Source organism: Labrus bergylta, chromosome 15 (assembly GCF_963930695.1).
Source record: "Labrus bergylta chromosome 15, fLabBer1.1, whole genome shotgun sequence".
NCBI classification, from domain to species: Eukaryota; Metazoa; Chordata; class Actinopteri; order Labriformes; family Labridae; genus Labrus; species Labrus bergylta.
This window is the reverse complement of record NC_089209.1, coordinates 6,457,898-6,477,169: the sequence shown is the minus strand read 5'-3', so window position 1 is coordinate 6,477,169 and position 19,272 is coordinate 6,457,898. Positions and strand designations below refer to the sequence as shown.

The 19,272-nt window shown below is 38.1% G+C and overlaps 2 protein-coding genes across 12 annotated transcripts in view; one reads left to right on the top strand and one right to left on the bottom strand.

Moving 5' to 3' along the window:
• Positions 1–605: 605 nt before the first annotated feature.
• LOC109988446 (toll-like receptor 5) lies at positions 606–3,739 on the bottom strand. The gene is made up of 2 exons (XM_020639942.2): positions 3,692–3,739; positions 606–3,207 (listed from the first exon to the last, which is right to left on the bottom strand). Exons 1-2 carry the CDS (start codon positions 3,737–3,739, stop codon positions 1,324–1,326), a joined length of 1,932 nt encoding a protein of 643 aa, XP_020495598.2. The 3' UTR covers positions 606–1,323.
• Positions 3,740–7,500: 3,761 nt separating this feature from the next.
• dtnba (dystrobrevin, beta a) overlaps positions 7,501–19,272 on the top strand; it is a 30,573-nt gene continuing 18,801 nt past the window's right edge. For 8 of the 11 annotated variants that reach the window (XR_003808852.2, XR_003808853.2, XR_003808850.2 and 5 more), the window contains exons 1-3: positions 7,501–7,771; positions 14,451–14,501; positions 17,835–17,923. Coding sequence is in view for 4 of the 11 variants with exons in the window: in XM_029278469.2 (XP_029134302.1) it covers positions 17,836–17,923 (88 nt within the window). In the remaining 7 variants the exon portion in view is untranslated. Of the gene's footprint in view, positions 7,772–12,416; positions 12,511–14,450; positions 14,502–17,834; positions 17,924–19,272 lie in introns of those variants that run through there. The other 3 variants (XM_020639902.3, XM_020639901.3, XR_010668744.1) reach the window with 2 other exon arrangements.

Genomic DNA, 19,272 nt, shown 5'->3' with positions numbered 1-19,272 from the left:
CCAGATCTACAAGGGGTCATTTTATTCATCCATTTATGTCAAACTTTCAATGTACTTGTGAACGGAAAAAACAGTGAGGCAGATACTTCAAAATAATCCCTTTGAAAACCAATCAAAGAGCAGATTTAGACAAAGAAAAAAACCGGAAAAGTGGTCACTCTTTTACAGCCACTAGTTCAAAGACTTATACTGCAGCGCCCTCTCCTGGTGAAATGACGCACAGACACGTCTCATAGTGTTTCCTTTTTTTTTTTTTAATCACTTCAATTGATTTCTTGAAGCACCCAAAAATCATCAATTGTGGAAAATACACATCAGGTCTTAAACTAAATTCTGTTTTATATGTTTTCACTATACACTTAGACCATAGACTGTAATTATTTAGACTCAGTTTGTCAATAGAAAATGTGGTCAACATAGATAGATAGATAGATAGATAGATAGATAGATAGATAGATAGATAGATAGATAGATAGATGGATAGATAGATAGATAGATAGATAGATAGATAGATAGATAGATAGATAGATAGATAGATAGATAGATAGATAGACAGATATATAGATAGAGAGAGAGATAGATAGATAGATAGATAGATAGACAGATAGATAGATAGATAGATAGATAGATAGATAGATAGATAGATAGATAGACAGATAGATAGAGAGAGAGATAGATAGATAGATAGATAGATAGATAGATAGATAGATAGATAGATGGATAGATAGATAGATAGATACTTTATTGATCCCGAGGGAAATTCAAAGCATCCAGTAGCAGGTTACAAAGACATGACATGAAACTTTTGTTACAAATTAAACCGCAAAACCGACGCCCCCCCTCCCATACATATATATTAACCTGAAAAAAGATTTAAAGAATACCCCGAGATGAATCAAAACTTAAACTGTGCAATTAAAAATAGATTTATACAAGAAATGTCCATAACCCGTTGATGTAGATGTAGATTGTTGTATTACAGTAATCATGATGATGGTTATTATGATTAATTTAATCACTGATCCAGCAACCAAGGAAACACATAAAGAGGTTAAAATCAACACGATGCATCAAGTTATGTTTATTAACAACTTTATTAATCAACTTTCTTTTACTTTGCAATCAACATTTTTCTTGTTCTGAATTTTATTATTTTTTTAACTTTTTTTTTGGCCTCTGCCTTTATAGATTGAACATCTGAAGAGAGACAGGAAGTGTGGGGGAGACATGAACCAAATGATCTCAGGTCAGAGTCCAACCAGCAACCAAGGTGTTTGCTTCTATATGTGGCACACCTGTTGTATCAACAGCGCGCACTGATTTTTACTGCTGCACGACCTGGACAGAATACTCTAACAGAGGAACTTTATAGAAACCAGAAGGGAATTCACACCTGAGCTCTTGAACTGGATTTAAGAAGGTGATGTTTGTCGCTCCCAGCCAGGTCAGGAAGTTCTTCAGGTTTTGATCGCAGTGAAAGCGGTTTGCTTCAAGGTTGAGGTATCTGAGGAAACGGAAAGCTTCCGGGTCTGGGGAGGCTATGAAGTTGTCGGACAGGTGGAGAATTTTGAGACTTTTGGGAAACACATCAGATTGGAGGTAAGTCAAGGAATTGGATGAGAGATCGAGCTCCACCATTGAGGTAAGACCGTTGAAAGCGTCTTGAGGAAGAGACTGCAGGGCGTTGAAGCTCAAATTAAGACCAAGCACATGTTGGAGATTGTCAAACAGATTCAAGCATCTCCCCTGAGACCAGATAGACTGCAAAGCGCTGCCGTGAAGATCCAGGTTTGTGACATTACTCAAACGACTCGCTGAAACTCTACCGAGCATGCAGAATCTGATTCTGTTTCCTCCGCTGTAGAGTTCCTTGAGGCGTCTGAGCTCGGTCAGAAAGGTGAAAACATCCCCCAGATCTGTCAATCTGTTGTCCTGAACGTCCAGATATATAATATTACTGGCAAAGCGTGTGATACTGCTCACAGATGAGGGCTCCAACTTATTATCATTCAACAGAAGCAAATCTAAGCGTGGGAGAGATGCAGGGAAGCCGAGATTTTGCAAAGAGTTTCCTGTTAGAAGTAATTTTTTCAAATTTGGAAGTCCTCTAAATGAGTCATAACCAAGAGCACCAATGTGATTGTAAGATAAATCCAACACTTGCATGTTTGTCAGGGAAGAAAAAGTGTGAGAGTAGATTTCCCCCAGCAGGTTGTGAGACAGGTTGAGCATTGTTAAATGTTCCTGAAGACCTTCAAAGGCCTTTTTTTGGATCTGGTTCACCTTGTTTTGGGAAACATCGATTATTGCGACCTCTTTCAGCGGACCGAAAACCCCCTGTTGCAATGTAAAGATCCTGTTTTTTGACATATCCAAAATGCGGATTGAACTGTTTCTCAGGCCTTCAAATGTGTTTCCGTCAGGATCATTGAAATTGTTGAAGGACAGTCCTCTACCCATTGGTCCAGAAAGTTTGAGATGACTGATCTTAGTCCCCTCAATGGCTCTGAAAAACTGCTTTGCTTTTGAAATGCTAAACACATTGTTGGACAAGTCAAGTATCTTGAAGGACACTTCTCTAAAAGGATTCCCACATTTCTTCCAGTCGAAACTTTTAGTAGACATTGCGGTCAGATAAACAGAGTTCAAATTCAGATATTCTAAGTGCTTTCCCCTAAAAGCAACCAGATCAGACTCACATATTTGGTTGATTTGATTCAACTTGAGATTCAAAACTTTCAAATTCTTCATGTTTGCAAATATCATTGAAGGCTTGAGTCTTTTTATCTGATTTCCAAAGAGATCAAGAGTCTCTAAGGAGGACAGTGGCTCCAAAAAGTTCCTCTCAAGTATTGACCCTTTGAGTGAGCAGTAATACAGACGGAGATCCTTCAAACCGGACAGTCCTGCGAAAGCAAGAGGCTCCAGTCGAAGGCCGAGGTTGAAACCGAGCTCCAGCTTCCTGAGACGTCGTTGTGCGATGAAGGAGTTGTTCCTGATCACAAGAGGTACGACCTGTTGTCCAAGGTCCAGCTCCTGCAGCTCCTCCAGGCCGGACAGGGAGGTGGAGTTGATCTCAGCGATGCGGTTCATCTCCAGGTAGAGGTGGGTGATGTGTGGAGGGAGGGGAGGAACTGAGCGGAGGTTCTTTGAGGCACAGTTTGCTACAGAGCCCATAATGAGGCATGATGGGAAACATCCCGGCACCTGCAAGGAAGTAGATTTCTTTCATTTGCTGGTACATGAATTTTTTTCACCTGATAAAATTGATTCCTGCATAAAATGAAATGGTTTGCCTTAATTCAGCTTTAGAATTTAGACCTGCTAAATGTTTACAAGACAGAGAAATCAAGCTTCTACTTCTTCGCAGTCATTAATACTCCCCGTGTTTTTCTAACACAAGTTTTATCAGCATTATTTTAATTATTGAAGACGTTGTGCGATCACTCTTTTGGCTTGTAGAAAAAAATAGATGTATCATCAGTCTTATTTGTTTAATGTTGTGTCATTTTGGATTAAACCCCGACATAAAGAACCTGCATTGGCACACATTTCCACTTTTTCTGCAGTACCAAACACTGTCAAGAACTTTAAATTCACTCTCTAGTTGCTTTGTCTGAGATCTCAGGCTAATTTCTATAATCATAGCTGCAGCATAAGCACAGTATCTCTCGATTTTAATTTGACTTACCTGCAGCAAAACACAGACGATGACCACCTGATGACCCCGCAGCCACATATCCACACAGAAATCAAACTCTAAATTAGTTGAAATAGTGGTCCAGCTGTTTGCTGTCTGTTAAAAATCTGAGCTCCTGTCTGCAGAGATTTCAGCGGGAGCTCTTTTTATGTCAACGTATATGAGTCATTTGTGCCAAGCATTGCATTGACCCTGCAGCAAACAGGACACACTTTTTTTCCAGGCTTACATGAGAATGGGAAGTACAGCTGCATGTTTGCTAACCTACGTCAATAAATTCTGTATGTGTAGATGTTGGAGTAAGGAGGGGACATTCTTTTGCATGACTGACTGCTTTAAAAATTGCACACTGGCAGGTGTTGTCGGAGTTGCATCATGACATTACTTCCAAACTTTGTGTTCAAGGTTGATTACAGATCTGAAAAGCTGTAAATAGTGTCAAACTGATGTATGTCCATTAAAAACGTTATGCCCTGTAAAACTTTTTCCTCATACCCAGTGTAGTTTTCTAAGAAATATCAAATGGTTTCAACTTTACACACATATATATTCATCTTTGGATTAATGTCGCAACAAGCAACAGCTGTTGAATGCCTTCAAAAACACAAATTAATGTTAAATCCTTCTGTTGTCAAAATCCAGATTTAAAAAGTTTATAAAACATAAATTTTTTGGAAACGTATTTCTTGTATTCTGGGCCAGTGTAAATATTTTTCTGTGAACATTTCTTACTGTGGGATCAGGATTTGGTTGATTGGAGACTGCTTGATGCAACGTTTTCTGTAAATACACTGACACTGAAGTTTTAATGGATGTAATTACCACAGAAAACAACGCAAAATTATTTCAGTATATGATTCAACAGATGTCTTAAACATTTTATATTTTAAATCAAGAATAGATCAAATGCATGTGGCTCAGTTGGTAGAGTCATTCATCTCTCAACTGGTTAAAAAAAAAACACTATACATTTTTGATGTATGAGGTATACACGTTTCTATAATATTAAAATTGTAAATAATGTTACTGTAAAATAACTTGAAAACTCATGGAATCAAAAGAAGTTTCCAATATTGCAACACAAAAAAATCAAATGAACAACGGTTTTAACTAAAGTCTCTGAAGGCAGAGGAGGGTGAAGTGCATAACTTGTTTAAGAGATGTTGACAATGGTCTATGCTGAATTTTGATAGTAGCCTAATCTGCTTATTACACTGCAGAGTAGAGCATCTGTGGTGTGTGTGTGTGTGTGTGTGTGTGTGTGTGTGTGTGTGTGTGTGTGTGTGTGTGTGTGTGTGTGTGTGTGTGTGTGTGTGTGTGTGTGTGTGTGTGTGTGTACGTGTAGTTTTTTGACACAGGGCTGGTGAATTTCACAACCTCTGGAGAATGAAGGCTTGTCAAATAAGACAGAGAATGAGGAACAGAGGTTGACAGACAATGTGGAAAAATGTTATACTCTCCTAGTAAGGCCCTCAAAAGCCTCATATTAAATATGTTATTTAGTTATGATTTGAATTCATAATTTAGCATATATAGAACCATGAAAGAAGCCCACAACATTAAGACATGCCCTGCAGTTTGACCTGCTTATGCTCACAAGAAGTAGCCTACTTTTTTTTCACAGGAAATGTATTACAGATTTGATCTTGAGGAAATGTGATGAAATTTGCTAATTACGTTTTTCTTCTGTTTTGTGTTGTAGTGGCAGGTAAAATCATTTTGCGATCTTGAATGGTATAAAATGAATTACATGGTATGAAATGAATGAAGAGTGGGATGTGAGTGGCTTTGTTGGCCTGCAGCTATTTCATTTAGTTGTATTGAATTGTGTGCTTTGTTAGTATTGTGACAGAGGAGCAGATTACATTCAATTATTCTTATTTCTGCTCCTTTTCATTCAAGATCTGAGATTTAATGTTTGTAATTAGTTGTTTTGTTTGGTGAATGAAATAAACCTAGCAGTCTATAAATAAATGAAATAAATAAAAAAATGGAAATGGAAATATAAGAAGTGAAAAATGTTTTTGGTAGCCTAAACGTAGCCCACTTTGGTTAGGCTATTTTCAAGCATTAATAAAGTAGTGGTGAACACATTTAAAGAAACCTATAGGCAACCGTGTAAAACTATTCACTTTCTATTAAAACTTAAGTCCAGAGTCACCATGTTGATTCATTTTTAATTTATAATAACTCTGATAAAGTAGGCTATTAAAACTACAAATATTCTCCTCACATAGGCTAGGCTATCTCCTCAATATTCAAGCCAACTTCAGGAACCTACTTTCATAAAACTTAGATGAATTAAAACATTAGATTTACAATTTACAACAATTACAACACCCTTTATCATAACTTGTAGCCAAATTGTACTTAACCAAGCAATAAAATGATCTTCAGGAAATAAGTGGAGAGGCATGGGTCAAAATTTCCTCAGAAATTCATGAAGTCACTAATGCAAACTTATGGAGAGAATTCCAGTGGAATAGTGAACAGATTTTTCAGAACACCCTACATCCTTTCAAAAATAGACCCCAGTCAATCAAGTTTATGCTGGAGGAATTGTGGAGAAGAATCTGTTAACTTTGCTCATATATTTTGGGACTGTCCTCTCCTAAAAAACTTTTGGAGACAGATTTTTGATTCTCTAGATGGAATATTTATGGAATATTTAACCTCCACCTACCAAGGGTCCCTCTACTGGCCATCCTCGGGGCTGTCCCAGAAACCATGAAAAGCAGAAATAAGATTTATTTATTACATATACTTCTCGTAGCAACCAAGAAGGCAATAACATTGAAAAAACAAGACTGCAAAATGTCAAAATTTCTTGACAGATGGTTTCCATGGCAACATGTGATGGAGGATGTTTAGATACAAGTTGGCAAGGGAAAATGTGGTGATATCTTAATTTAATAAAATATATAATGAAAAGGGGATGTATGTAAACATTATTTTGGTTGCAAAAACTGAAAGTAAATCATGGTTATGTCATTGGTGATGTGTGTGTCACTTTTTTGTTTTGGTCTGTTTTGTTTTGGGTTTGTGTGTGGGTTTTTTTTTTTTTTTTACTGTGGGTTGCTTGTTTTTTGTTGTTATATTTTTAAAATAAATAAAAATAAATGAATGCAAAAAAAAAAAAAAAAAAAGGATCTTCAGGATGTTGTCTCTATCCTATGAAATGGAATAGCTAAAACTAGCATAAACAACGCAAAGCCATAGACTGCAAATGCGCAAAACGCGTTTTGTTGTTGTTGTTGTCAGGTGTACGCTTTGTGGATGCGTCGTGACGTAATACGTACGTTATACGTTGAAAGTTGTCACGGCAACCGTCAGAAGTTTAACAGACTCATTTTCTCTTTGTGTGAAGATAACGACTTCTTTTTAGGGCATTGGAAGTACAGTAATGTATCCTATATCAACACTAAATAAATAAATGTGGAAATAAATAAATGTAAAAATAAATTTAAGACATTGAATTATTTATGTCCCATTTATTTACCAGTTTTTATTTATTTATTCATGCATTTAATTATTTATTTTTTATTCATTCTTTTATTTATTAATTCCAGTATTTACTTACACATTTATTTATTTATTCCAGTATTTATTTATACATTTATTTATTTATTTATTCATTCCAGTTTTTATTTATACATTTATTAATTTATTTATACTTCTACTTCGTCCTCCATATAAAACAGCTGTAATGTCAATGTTTTGAGTCAGCAGCATTCACCGCTCACCGTCACCAGGGAAGGGGGCAGGACGCAGCGAGGAGGGGAGTGACTTTCTTTCAAAAATAGTACACTTCATCACGGCAGCAACCCGGTACAGCAGCAGCCACGGTGAGGGGGTATGGAGGGTGTGTAACATGGTTGGCTACGGAAATAAATAACGGGACCGGGACGAAGGATTTTCAACCAAAGAAAAGCTGAAAAAACAAACAAAAAAAAAACCACGGTGAAAAGAAGGAAGCGGATACGTCAAGAGAGAAGACACTTTGTTACAGTGCCACACGTTTCAGTGTTGATGTCGGTATTTGGACACGAATACCTGCCGAAAATAGTCCCGGTGAGTAGACCTTGTCTTAAATAAGTATGTAAAGCAATAAAGCAAAGTCTCAAAGATAGAAAGTTTTAATTTTGAAGTCGATACCTGTGACTTTTCAGTGTAGAAATGCACTCGAGGTTTGAGAGTTAAAAGCTCAACAAGGTGAACAGGGAGTTAAACTTTTTTCTGCAATATGGCCGCTCAGATGTCACAGCTTCCCAGAAGTAGGCAGAACTAAAAATGAGCTTTGACTCAAGTCTTTAAAATGCATGGCAGCTTAAACTCTTCACTGAAGACCATTGAAATATTGTACTTCAGTGTCCCTCCCTGCCTGCCTGTCTGTCTGTCATGAGTGTTGTGGTTGACCCAAGTCTTGCCCACTTTTCAAATCAAAACTAACTATTGGTGTTTGACCTATAACGTAGAAGTGTCGTTTCCTTCAATGGGATGGACTTTTTTTCCATTCAAAAGTGTGGCAATTTAACGTTACACCAGATTTACAGAAAGAAACACACATTATGCTTTACTAAACTAGACATTTGTGTTTACTGAGGAATTTGGGACACCATGTGAAGTTATTCTGAATAAGCCTCAGTGCCATTCATGTTATAGGCTGAATGGGGGGGAGGGAATAACTCCATCTGATTTGCAGATTGAAACTGAATGATTGGCTGAATCATTATATGCACCAATGAATCATTATATCTGATCTGTGTGGTCAGCTGAAGTGATTTATCTCACCACAGCCTGCCAAAAAGTGTCATCTGAGACAGCAGAAGCATTTAAGGAGGCTCTGGTAGAGATTGACAGCCACACCGCCGCCCTTACAACCCCAAAAATATTATAAGTAATACGCATATTTAAAGATCTACCGGCCATTCTGATTGTAGCCTACTACTCTGTTTCAGAGGCTTATTCTATAGAAATGTGAAAACCTGATCATACAAACTGTGAATAGCTATTTAATCCAAGAGTTTGTTTTTCTGCATTTGTATGGCAGTAGAAGAAAAGACAAGATGACGGTTCTTTTTTTTTTTAATTTGAGAGACAATATTTATGTAAACGTTAACATTATTGATTTTGTTTGCCTCAATATGGCAAACTCTAAATTCTTAGCATTTTTCTCTCCATCAATTATTTACTTTCTAAAGGCAGAGCTCTCAAATGATTCTTTTATATTGTGACTAAACCGAATACACCAGCTGGATACTATGCTATTTTCCATGTACCCTATTTGAATTCAAAACATATTAGTTTTCCCTTTGAAATGTTATTTTTTACAGTTAGATATTGCAGATAGTATTTGTTTATTATGCAGTTAAAATCAAACAATCAACTAAAGGTCAAGTTCATTAACTGAAATCAAAGAATATGCAGAAATACACGGCAGTACTTTTGAAGCAAGACGAACTGAAGACAGAAAGACATCAGTAAAAAGTGTATTTTTAGTCTTTCTCCAGTCGGGTTACAGACTTTTCTGAACTGTTACTCCCTGCTGAGTAAACTAAAGAGAGAGTGTTGACATATTGCCTGATGGGCTGCCCCTGTGGGTTTCCACTTTTCCCCTGGTTCAAGAATTGTGTACTTTAATTGAGCAGTGCAGGATTTGTTTGCATATTTAACGGCGCAAAATGAGAGAGCGAAATCCAACTTTTTCCAGGCATCCACAACCCTGCGCATTATAACAGTCCTTTACATTCCTCACTCCCCAGCTGAGTCAGCGCTTACTATTTTATCTAAATATACCTGCGGATAATCTGTCATGGTTTCTTCAAATCAACATTTATTTTTTCATTTCATCTCAGCGTGTCTCTACATAAGGAAAGGCTTGAGCCGTTGTAGATTTACAGTGGTGCTGATAGTGTTACTGTCTCCTCTGTGAGTGGGTAATAGCTGTGAGGGTGAAACCTATGATTAACATCCACCCCCTGGTTTATATAACTCCCTAGTGTTTAATTATAGTGAAATTTAAGTATTCTTCATTTTCCACGTAGGCGCAGTTAGATGGCTGTCAAACACTCCTGGGGATATCTGGGCTCACTACACATTCACTGTATTGTTTGATGCCCTCGAGTTACTGGCAGCATAGCAGTAAAACCCAGTGTAATGTCTAGTTTACCTGTGGGAAAGAATTGATTAACATCTTGTTTTGCATTCCTGAACTTGCTTTTCTAAGGTCACTGAAAATACCAGCCTGTCCACCTATCTGCTCATAGAGGTTTGTGACTAAGTTTGTTATAATCCACTAGAAATACTTATATTTTTGGTGCCACTTTGCAAGAGTGATATGACTGTAGTGTTTTTTTGCTCAAGGGCGAAGAGATAGATGAAAGGAAAGTTTAATGCAGAGACTCTCAGAGGATTTTTTTTGATTTTTTTTTTTAGGTTTTTGTGATGAAGAGTTGAGTTGAATTTCCTCCAATTTCATCCCCTATAATATTTCAACTAAGTATTTCTGGTATGTAAGGCTGCAGGTTCAATGTCAAACATTTCTACTCAGGTTTCTTCAGGACTGTAGATAGACAACACTTTCACTTCCTGTCTATAGTTCTTCTTGTTTCTCTCTTGTGCCCTCTTCCTGTCTCATTAAGCATATTGCTTTCTCACTCTGTTCTTCCTTCTCTCATCTTAGTTCATCTTAACCTTTGTTTGGATCTCTTCACATTATCGTTATTTATTTAGTTTTTCACTCTCTCCCTGTCTGGTTTACAGTTACATTGGTGTACCCTCCCTATCCAAAAACCAGATTAGTTCAGGTTTAGAACAATAATCTTTGGTTCCAGCCTGGTTGTAGGGTCTGTTACTGCACTGGATCATGAAAGGAGTCTGATAACAGGAACCACTATGCACTGCAATCAGATGCTAACACCAAAACATATCCTGTGTTACTGTTAATCACTGCAAGTGTTCGCGAAGAACGGGCTTGAAGGAAGTTGCCTGTTATATACTAGTTATATACTAAATGTCAGACCCACACGTTTGGAGACTTTTCAAAAAGAAAACTCAGTTTAAAGCTGTTTAAATGCGCCAAACAGAATCTAAAACACTGCAAGGTTACTATAGAAGCTGTATTCACCTTGTTTTTGTAAATTATCATATAGCAATAAAGGATTACTATTAATGTACTAAGAATGTGTGGTTGTAAGCGAGATAGTCTGTTGCAGAATCTTTCTCCATGACATGACATTGCATGTGACAAAGGTTGAGCAGCATGTCCTCCTTTTTTTTTTTTGTTGTTGCAAGAAATCTATGCAGCTTTTTCTAAATAAGAGGGAATAACTTGGCATGGATGCTTCGGTGCTTGTCTGTCAACACTTGGTAATTTCCTACCAAAATGAATAAGAGGAGATTCATTTCAACGTGCACTTTTTTTTTCTGTGTAAATACATTCTTGGAGTCTAACTAACTAGCACTGTAAAAGTGTCTAGCCTTTTTTTCAAGTTTGGATGTAAGCTAAAAGTTCGTCGAAAAAAAACAACCTTCCTGCCAGCTCATGTTTGGTTTTTCATTTTATACAGTAGACAGTATAACTTCTTGTCCAGTCCTCTAAACACCCTTGCAGTCCTCTAAGCATGCTGGCTCTATCCTAAATGTGTAACCAGAGATGTGTTGCTTCTGTTTTTACCTGCCTGGTGACAACCCCTGGGTCGTGCCGGGTCAGTCGGGTGGTCTCTGACAGCTCGGGGATCAGAGGTCAGGACTGAGGGATTGGAGAGAGTTTTGCTTTCGATTCAACGTGTGTTGAAAGTATTAATCTGTGAAACCAACGCTCTGAGAGAAGTCAACATTTCATTTTTGATATAGGTTTGTCTGTTATTTCTGAAGTTGATCCCGTGTGCTAAGACTTTACAAATATTCTGTCATTTCATTCATTGTATACTATAGATGTCTTTTTGTGACAAAAAGCCCATCTAAGACCAGTGTATGTGCTGAAACAATAACTTAAGTAATCAATAATCTATCCTAAGGTATTGTTATAGACACTAGAAATGCTTACCCTGCTATTCCGCATTCTATCAGAAGCATATTGTAATCAATTTAGGTTATGAAGTCCTCCAAAAACCAGCTACTGTAGTAATAATTAATACATTCAGTCAAACAGGTATCATAGCAGGGCCAAATCTGCTTTTCCCGCACAGAGATTAACTACATTCCTGCCCCTGTAAAAAAAAAAAAGCCAAAATATTCCAGGTCTTTGTTTAATACCTTCTTACTGTTTGTTTGTTCTCCATTATGCCTAAAACTTTTTAGGACATTTGAGACAGAGGCAAACATCTGTGATCCAGACAGCTCTTTGAAATCCACAAACTTTCAAGTTTTTTTTTTTTTTAATTTCCTGAAAACACAACTTTTGAGAAACTATTTAGAAAGTTGCCACATGGCTTGAAGAGAGATTGTGTGCCTCTGGTCAACCAAGCTAATCTGTTTCATATGCTACAGTATAGCACAGGGTCGTATGGAGGATAAATGGAGCACATAGGTACTCTAAAGTAGCAGCCTACTGTATATCATGTGTAACGCACATCCACTGTCATGCACTGGCCAGGTCCTGTCAGGGCAGACGGTGAGAGAAGTCAGCAGCTGCAAATGCGAATGTGGTCTTGTGGCATGCATGGTGGTGTGTGTGTGTGTGTGTGCGTGTGTGTGTGTGGGGTGGTAAACACCCTCTTACCCCTCTTTAGTACCCCCTAGCCTGCCTGACGCCCCTGTCTGCATTGGTGTCATTGCTGTGTTGCTTCTTCTGTCCCACAAAACTTTAGGTGAGTTTTGGCTACAAACATGAGCTTTAGTTTTGCAGGTTTAAGACTGAGAGGAACAGTGTCTTTAAGAAAAGGTGTGTGTGTGTGTGTGTGTGTTTTTGGTTTTAGAAGAGAGAGTGTGTTTCTTTTCCGGACCATTTGCCCTAGTTCAGGTGTTACGCCTTCATGTGTGTAACCTCTGTTCTGATACTGTAGTGTGTGTGTGAGTGAGTGATTAACGAACAGGTGTCCTGGTTGGGTGGTCTGCACTGATGCAACACTCACACACAGAAAGACAGCAGCCTGTGAAGTAAGCTTAATGTTGATGTGTGATCATTAAGATTGCGTGTGGCATTAGAGGTTTGTAACCAGATGCTAACAGAAACATCCCGTTCTTGTTACTGATTAATTTACAATTCTCATGCTTTGGGGTAATAAAATATTTGCAGAACGTAGGTATCGGTTATCCGTGTGGTATCTTTCTGTGTCACTTGTGTAACCTGCTGACAGGAAGTCATTGTCTGCCTCTTGCAGTTTACAGAATTGAGGTTCAGCAGGCTGGATGTAGTGCCTTCCTACCTAACTGTATCCAGGTCATCTGTTTATTCAAACACATTTGTTAAAGTCGCCTGTATGAATAAAGCCTATGTAATGTACATTTCATGATCTGCTGAATAATCCCATATTTTGTGTTCAGTTAGATCTGCATTTGTCGGACCATATAATGAGTCACGGGAAGATTGTTTGACCTGCTACTGCTAAAGCTTGTCTAATGCTGCCTGATGAGTGATGACGTGTTAGTGTGTGTGAGACGGTGAGAAAACACGATATTTAATCTTTTTGTTTGGGAAAGGATTTTGTTGTGTTATGCAGCTTTTCAGCATTTTGCTGTTGTGGTTTGGCTTTAATCGGCTAAATGGTGAATGACGGAGAAGAAGAAGAAGCACAGGTAGCTCTTCACAGATGACTGGAGGGCATTGTTTACAGTGATCATAACTCATTTGAGCAATAAACAGCGCACCAGTCCATATGTCAGGGAAAAATATTTTGATATTGATATTTTTAATTATCTATTATGATACCTGATGTTGGGACACTACCATGCCTGTGTGGATCAGTGCATATATTGCCAGATTCACTTATAGAATAGGCTGCTTCCAGCTGTATTAGTGTCTGTTCATAATGAGCCTGTGTCCCTATTGGCATAGCTCTGTATACATTCGGCATACAGGGCTACAGGTGGGGAGAAGGGGATCATAATATTAGGGTCCCCTTAGTAATGAAGGTTTTTAGAGCCATAGAATATGCTATGTTTTCAGCTGTATAAGTAGTTGATAATAATGAGCATGTTTTGCTATTGGCATAGCTCTGTAGACATTTCATACCTTGTCCTTGTCCCATGTATTTTGGCTGAAAGTTACCTTAAGAGAAAAGCAGGCGGGCTACAGATGAAGAAGGTGAGCATAATGTTAGGGTCCCCTGGCTTATGTAGGTTTTTATGGCCATTATGAATTGCCTTTTAATCGGATAAAAGGTTTAGGAAAAGAGAATGAACAGTTTGTAATGATACTGTTGCTGAAGGAAAAGGTTTGATGCATCGAAGAGCAAAATATACAACCACTTACTACTGTCCCACTTTAGGCACTGAGAAGACTGAGCTGCTTTTAGGTTGAGTTACGATCAGGAAGGTCCTTCATCATAATGGAAGCGACTGCGCTTTTCATAACTGATCGTATTCACTTATGACATAATAAAGAGAGATTGTGCTTTTGATTTAACCAAAGCAAACCCTCACACAGGTTCTTATCAGTGCTTGGATGACAGGGAGTGTGCTTGTGTTTATAGTGTGCGTCTGTATTAGTGAGTCCTCTGCTGTCCACAGAGACCTTTTGGCCTCATTGTCTGGAGACTGAAAAGACTTTTCAAATGTCCTCTCTCTTCTCTTTCTGTCTTTCTGCTAGACGTCCATTGTTGAAGCTCCTCTGTCCTGTGTGACCCCCTGACACAGAGAGGTATGACCACACACACACACACAGACACAGACACACACACACACACACACTCAGTATGTGGATAGAGATGAACTGTGCTATCAGAGAAATGCTGCCTCTAACTGTATTTCTGATCGAACCTTTCTTAAGCCAGAATTCAAGAAGTAAGTGGAGTCTGTTTCCTCTTCTTGGGAGTGTGTGTATTCAGAGCAGCTTGTGCTGTTTGTGCTGTTTGTTTCCGTAAAGCTCAGCAAATGTCAGCCATAATAAAACACCATGGTGTAACAACAGAGGGCATCGCCACCCACACAATTTAGGAAAGCAACACAAAGCACAGCAGTCAGCTGAATATACAGCTTCTTTACACTTTCTTTATCTGAGCTTCTAATGAGGAGACAAAGCACTAAGTAACTGTTCAATCAGCCGTCAGCCACATTAACTTCAAACTTTTGACTGAGTGACGTGGAGGTTTTAATTTGCACTGCAAACACATTTATTACGTAGGTAAAACCTTGAGACGCACTAATGACACAAAAACAATTAACCAAAAAATGAGTTGCAAGCTTTGACGAATGTTCTCTTTGAAATAACAAACAAAAAATCTGTTTTGTTTTATTGAGATTTTTGGTTTTCAGTGATTTTTACTTCAGTGTTCACCTTCCGTTAATGAATTATATAACTGTATTACGGTCTGTTTGATTTCAACATAGCTTTCTGAAAAAGATATTTGGATCTTTTTCTTGTGACCAACCTTTGTCCTCAGACCCGGTGATTGGGAAAACAGCAGCCAAGCTGTTCCTGGACCTCTGACATAGTTGGGGATAATTGTGGGAGGGGTAATTATATCCACGATGATTTAAAGCTTTCAGGGTTATAATGGGGAGCAAACCTCACAGACCAAATGTTCCTGCATGTCAACTATACACAGACAGACAGACAGACAGACAGACAGTAGTAATCACGAAGGCCAGGCTGGAAATAACAATTTACTCACCACAGAAGTCCAGTGTGTGAGACTTTTGGAAGCTGTCATAGCTTTTTTTTGGGCTCATGTAACATCCAACACCTTTTCAGTGAAGTTAGTGTCAGCAAGAAGCTTTTCATTGACTCACATGCACTCCATCTGTCCGTCTGCATTACTTTACTGGCTGTCCTAATTCTGTTCTTGTTGTTATGCTTTGTGGTAGAGAGAACCAGACATTACCAGTCTCATATTTGCTTGTTAAAGACAAAGCAACAGCTAGCAGACAGTTAGCCTACGCAAGCATAAAGACTGGAAATGGGGAAGCGGCTTCATCCAGCAGCAACAAAATCTGCAACATCAGATCTTAAGTGCTCAAAAATTCTATAGAAGACAGATTTAGCCCCAAGTTCTGACTTGGTATTAAAACAATAACAGTAAAAAAAGACCATGGTACAATTTTTCATTGATTAGCAAATCATTTAGAGCACGCTTACTGTAAAGTACACAGAGTCAGTGACACCAACACAGGTACCAAGAGGTCCAGGCCGTGGAGTTTGTGCCTATAGGTTAACATATCGAGGCAGAAACTTTTATTACACCCGGGATACATTTTTCAGAGATGTGTGCAAGATTAGGAAGAGATGGGGCTGCTTCCCATGATTCAGCAGTACTTGGAAATACTTGTATTTTTTCAATTTATTCAAAACTTCACTCCTGACACCGCCAATACTTAAGCATCATCACCAAGGCCTTTAGTGCACTCTTTAGAAGTTACCGTATGTTACACAAAACATGTTTAAAAATGATTTATAATAGAAGATTAAAATTGGAGATAATTCTTACATACGAGGAAGCTGACCAAAGGACTTCCCCGTCGCTATCTACCCATAGATATTTGTAGGATATTATACTGATCAGGTCATATTAATCCAAAAAAACAGCAAACAAAAGCTCTGTTCTCTGGAGGACAGAGTGTGAGTGAGTGAGAAATATCAATGAAACAGCTGTATGAAGCTGTATAGGAATGTGTGAAAGAGACAGAGAGTGACTGAAAGAGCAGAGGAGTCCCTCTTTTGTCTGGTTGAAGCATGAAGTCTCCTGGGAGGCTTTTCAAATCCTCTCTGGAATGTGTGTGTATGTGTGTGTGTGTGTGTGTGTGTGTGTGCGCGTGCATGTGTGTAAGTGCCAATTTCTTAGAAAATGTGTGTGTCGGGGGTTTGGCCTGTCACCACATTTATACAAGGAATGCAAATATTTGTGGGTCTGTGCACTTGTGTTATATGTGTGTTTTGGTATCCGAGTGTAGTAGTATAACTGTTACCATGGCAACTGATATCCTTTGGGCTGTATCACCTGACAGCAGTGGTTGACAGCTTTTTTTTTTTTTTTTTTGTCTTACAAAGTAGATTCCTTTCTTCCTCAGTCCAGCCTTTCTTCCTTCCTTCCCTCAATCTGCAACTTCTTTTGCCGTTTATCCGTCTGTCTTTCTTTTTTCTTTCATTTCTCCTTCCTCCATTAATCCTGTCTTTCTTTATATATTCTATCTCTTCCTCCTTTTCTTTGACCATTTTATGTCTTTCTTTTTCACTTTTTGACCTCCATTCTCCTTCAGAGTTTTTCTCTATTCCTATCTTTCTCTTTTCTTTCACTTACAGTCCACCCTCCCTCTCTTTTTCTCAGTACCCTTGTTAAGTTGTTTAAATGCCAGCCTGCAGATCAGATATCATCAGCTGCTCTCATTAATGTGTTTATTTAACAGGCACTCAGCTCATCCTCTGGTGGCCTTGAATTTGACTCTGAGTCCTCCGCTTGTTTGTGGGTGTGTCAGTTTGTAGATCTGAGTAAAAATAGAACTTACAGTTACACGTTATGTCTGTTTCAGAGTACCTGATCTACTTGATGTCTGTTTGCCCACTAATGAGATTCCTATCTGTGGGCTTTCAGTATCTAAGCCACTTTCCAGTAGAATTACTTCAAGTTTCTTTTATTTTTTACTTTTGGTGTTTGAGGTCTTTTGCTTACCACATTTCCTGTGAAATAACAAACACGGAAATGCCCTGCGTCATCACCAAACAATGCTCATACGGTCGCTGCATAAATTTGAGAAACAAACAGATGAAACTGTGGATGAAGCTCAAGCTAGTGCAATACACCAAATAAAAATAGTTATACATATTATTGTACATGGCCACATTAAACAAAGCCAATAAAGTAAATCAAATATCACATATCTAACGATCAAGTAGCAAAGTACAGTACAGCAGGACTTCATCATACATTTACCTTTTCAGAAATGTTCATTTCTGTCCCAAGTTAACACATGGAGGTAACATGAACTTAAATAAAACCCCAGCTGCTTAGTTTTCCTGTTTGTTTTGTGTCGGTTGCAGGATGGTGATGGAGGAGGGGGGTCAGAGAGACAGAGGGAGGGGAACTCCAGCGACAGCAGAAGAAGGGAGACAAATCTTCAAAGAACTTGGTGAGTATCTTTTGTCCCCACACACACACACACACACACACACACACACACACACACACACACACACACACACACACACACACACACACACACACACACACACATATACACACACATATACACACACACACACACACACACACACACACACACACACACACACACACACACATATATACACACACACACACACACACACACACACACACACACATATATATATATATATATATATATATATATATATATATATATATATATATATATATATTTATTTTTATGTGTATTTGTTAAAGGAGACCCATATAGCATGTAAACCAATTCCAGAAACCACAGTGTTTATGACCCAGATGTGGTTATATGAGCATTATAAAAAGACAACGACAAATGCATTTGAGAGAGTACAAAACAGAAACTCAAAAGTAATAGATCAAAACATAAAACACATGTTACACCAGATCAGGGGTCCCCAACCTTTTTTCATCTGAGAGCTACTTTCAAAAAAATGAAAGTGGCCAAGGGCTACTTGCATCAAATCGCTTGCATTTATTTACATAGCTCAGCAGAATGAAGCTACTGTTTGTAGACGTGTGAAATTGCAATAAGCCAATACTTATCAATAATCTTAAATTCACATCAATGTCCAAGAAAACATTAGTTCTTCATACTTGTTTTTATGGGCCAAATATATGAATAGTGGGAAGAGGTGCATTTACCGTCGTCAGATTTTTATTTTTATTTTTAACACAGTCGGTCAACCTAAAGGCGAGCTCCTGAAAACCTGCCCGCGAGCTACCAGTAGCTCCCGAGCTACCTGTTGGAGACCCCTGCACTAGATCATTCAGAACTTCATCACCAAAGCATCTCTGCAAACTGTTTCAGTTTTAGTTTAATTGATCCTAATCATTTAGGTTAGATAGTCCACATGTTGATGCCCTGAACAGCTGTGTGACTGATAAAGCTACAGTAGATAAACAAGTCGTTGTGGTAGTTTATTTCACTCTGTACTTACATTTTGACTCAGTGAACTAATATGCATAGAAATGTCATATCAAGCACAAAAAATCAAACTGAGGAATTCCACTTGCATGAAATTTAAAAATGCTGACTGGGAAAGGTGTAGGCTTAATCACGAGCTCATTATACCTACACTTTTAACACTTTTAGTATGAATTTCACTTCTAGTATCCAACTTTACAAGAACAAAAAATATAAAATTTACAACTTTGAGAATTTTGTATATCTTGTATTTTCTCTTTACAATCCACATTTAATGTATGTAGCTACAAATAGTTCAATATAAAGAAAAAGAATCTTATGAATAGTTGTGGTCTGAGATGGATGAGATC

Bases quoted from the DNA above. Each gene is read 5' to 3' on its own strand.
- LOC109988446 (XM_020639942.2), bottom strand. From the start codon at position 3,739: ATGTGGCTGCGGGGTCATCAGGTGGTCATCGTCTGTGTTTTGCTGCAG. The intron at 3,208-3,691 runs GTAAGTCAAATT...ACTTCCTTGCAG, and splicing joins TCGTCTGTGTTTTGCTGCAG to GTGCCGGGATGTTTCCCATC.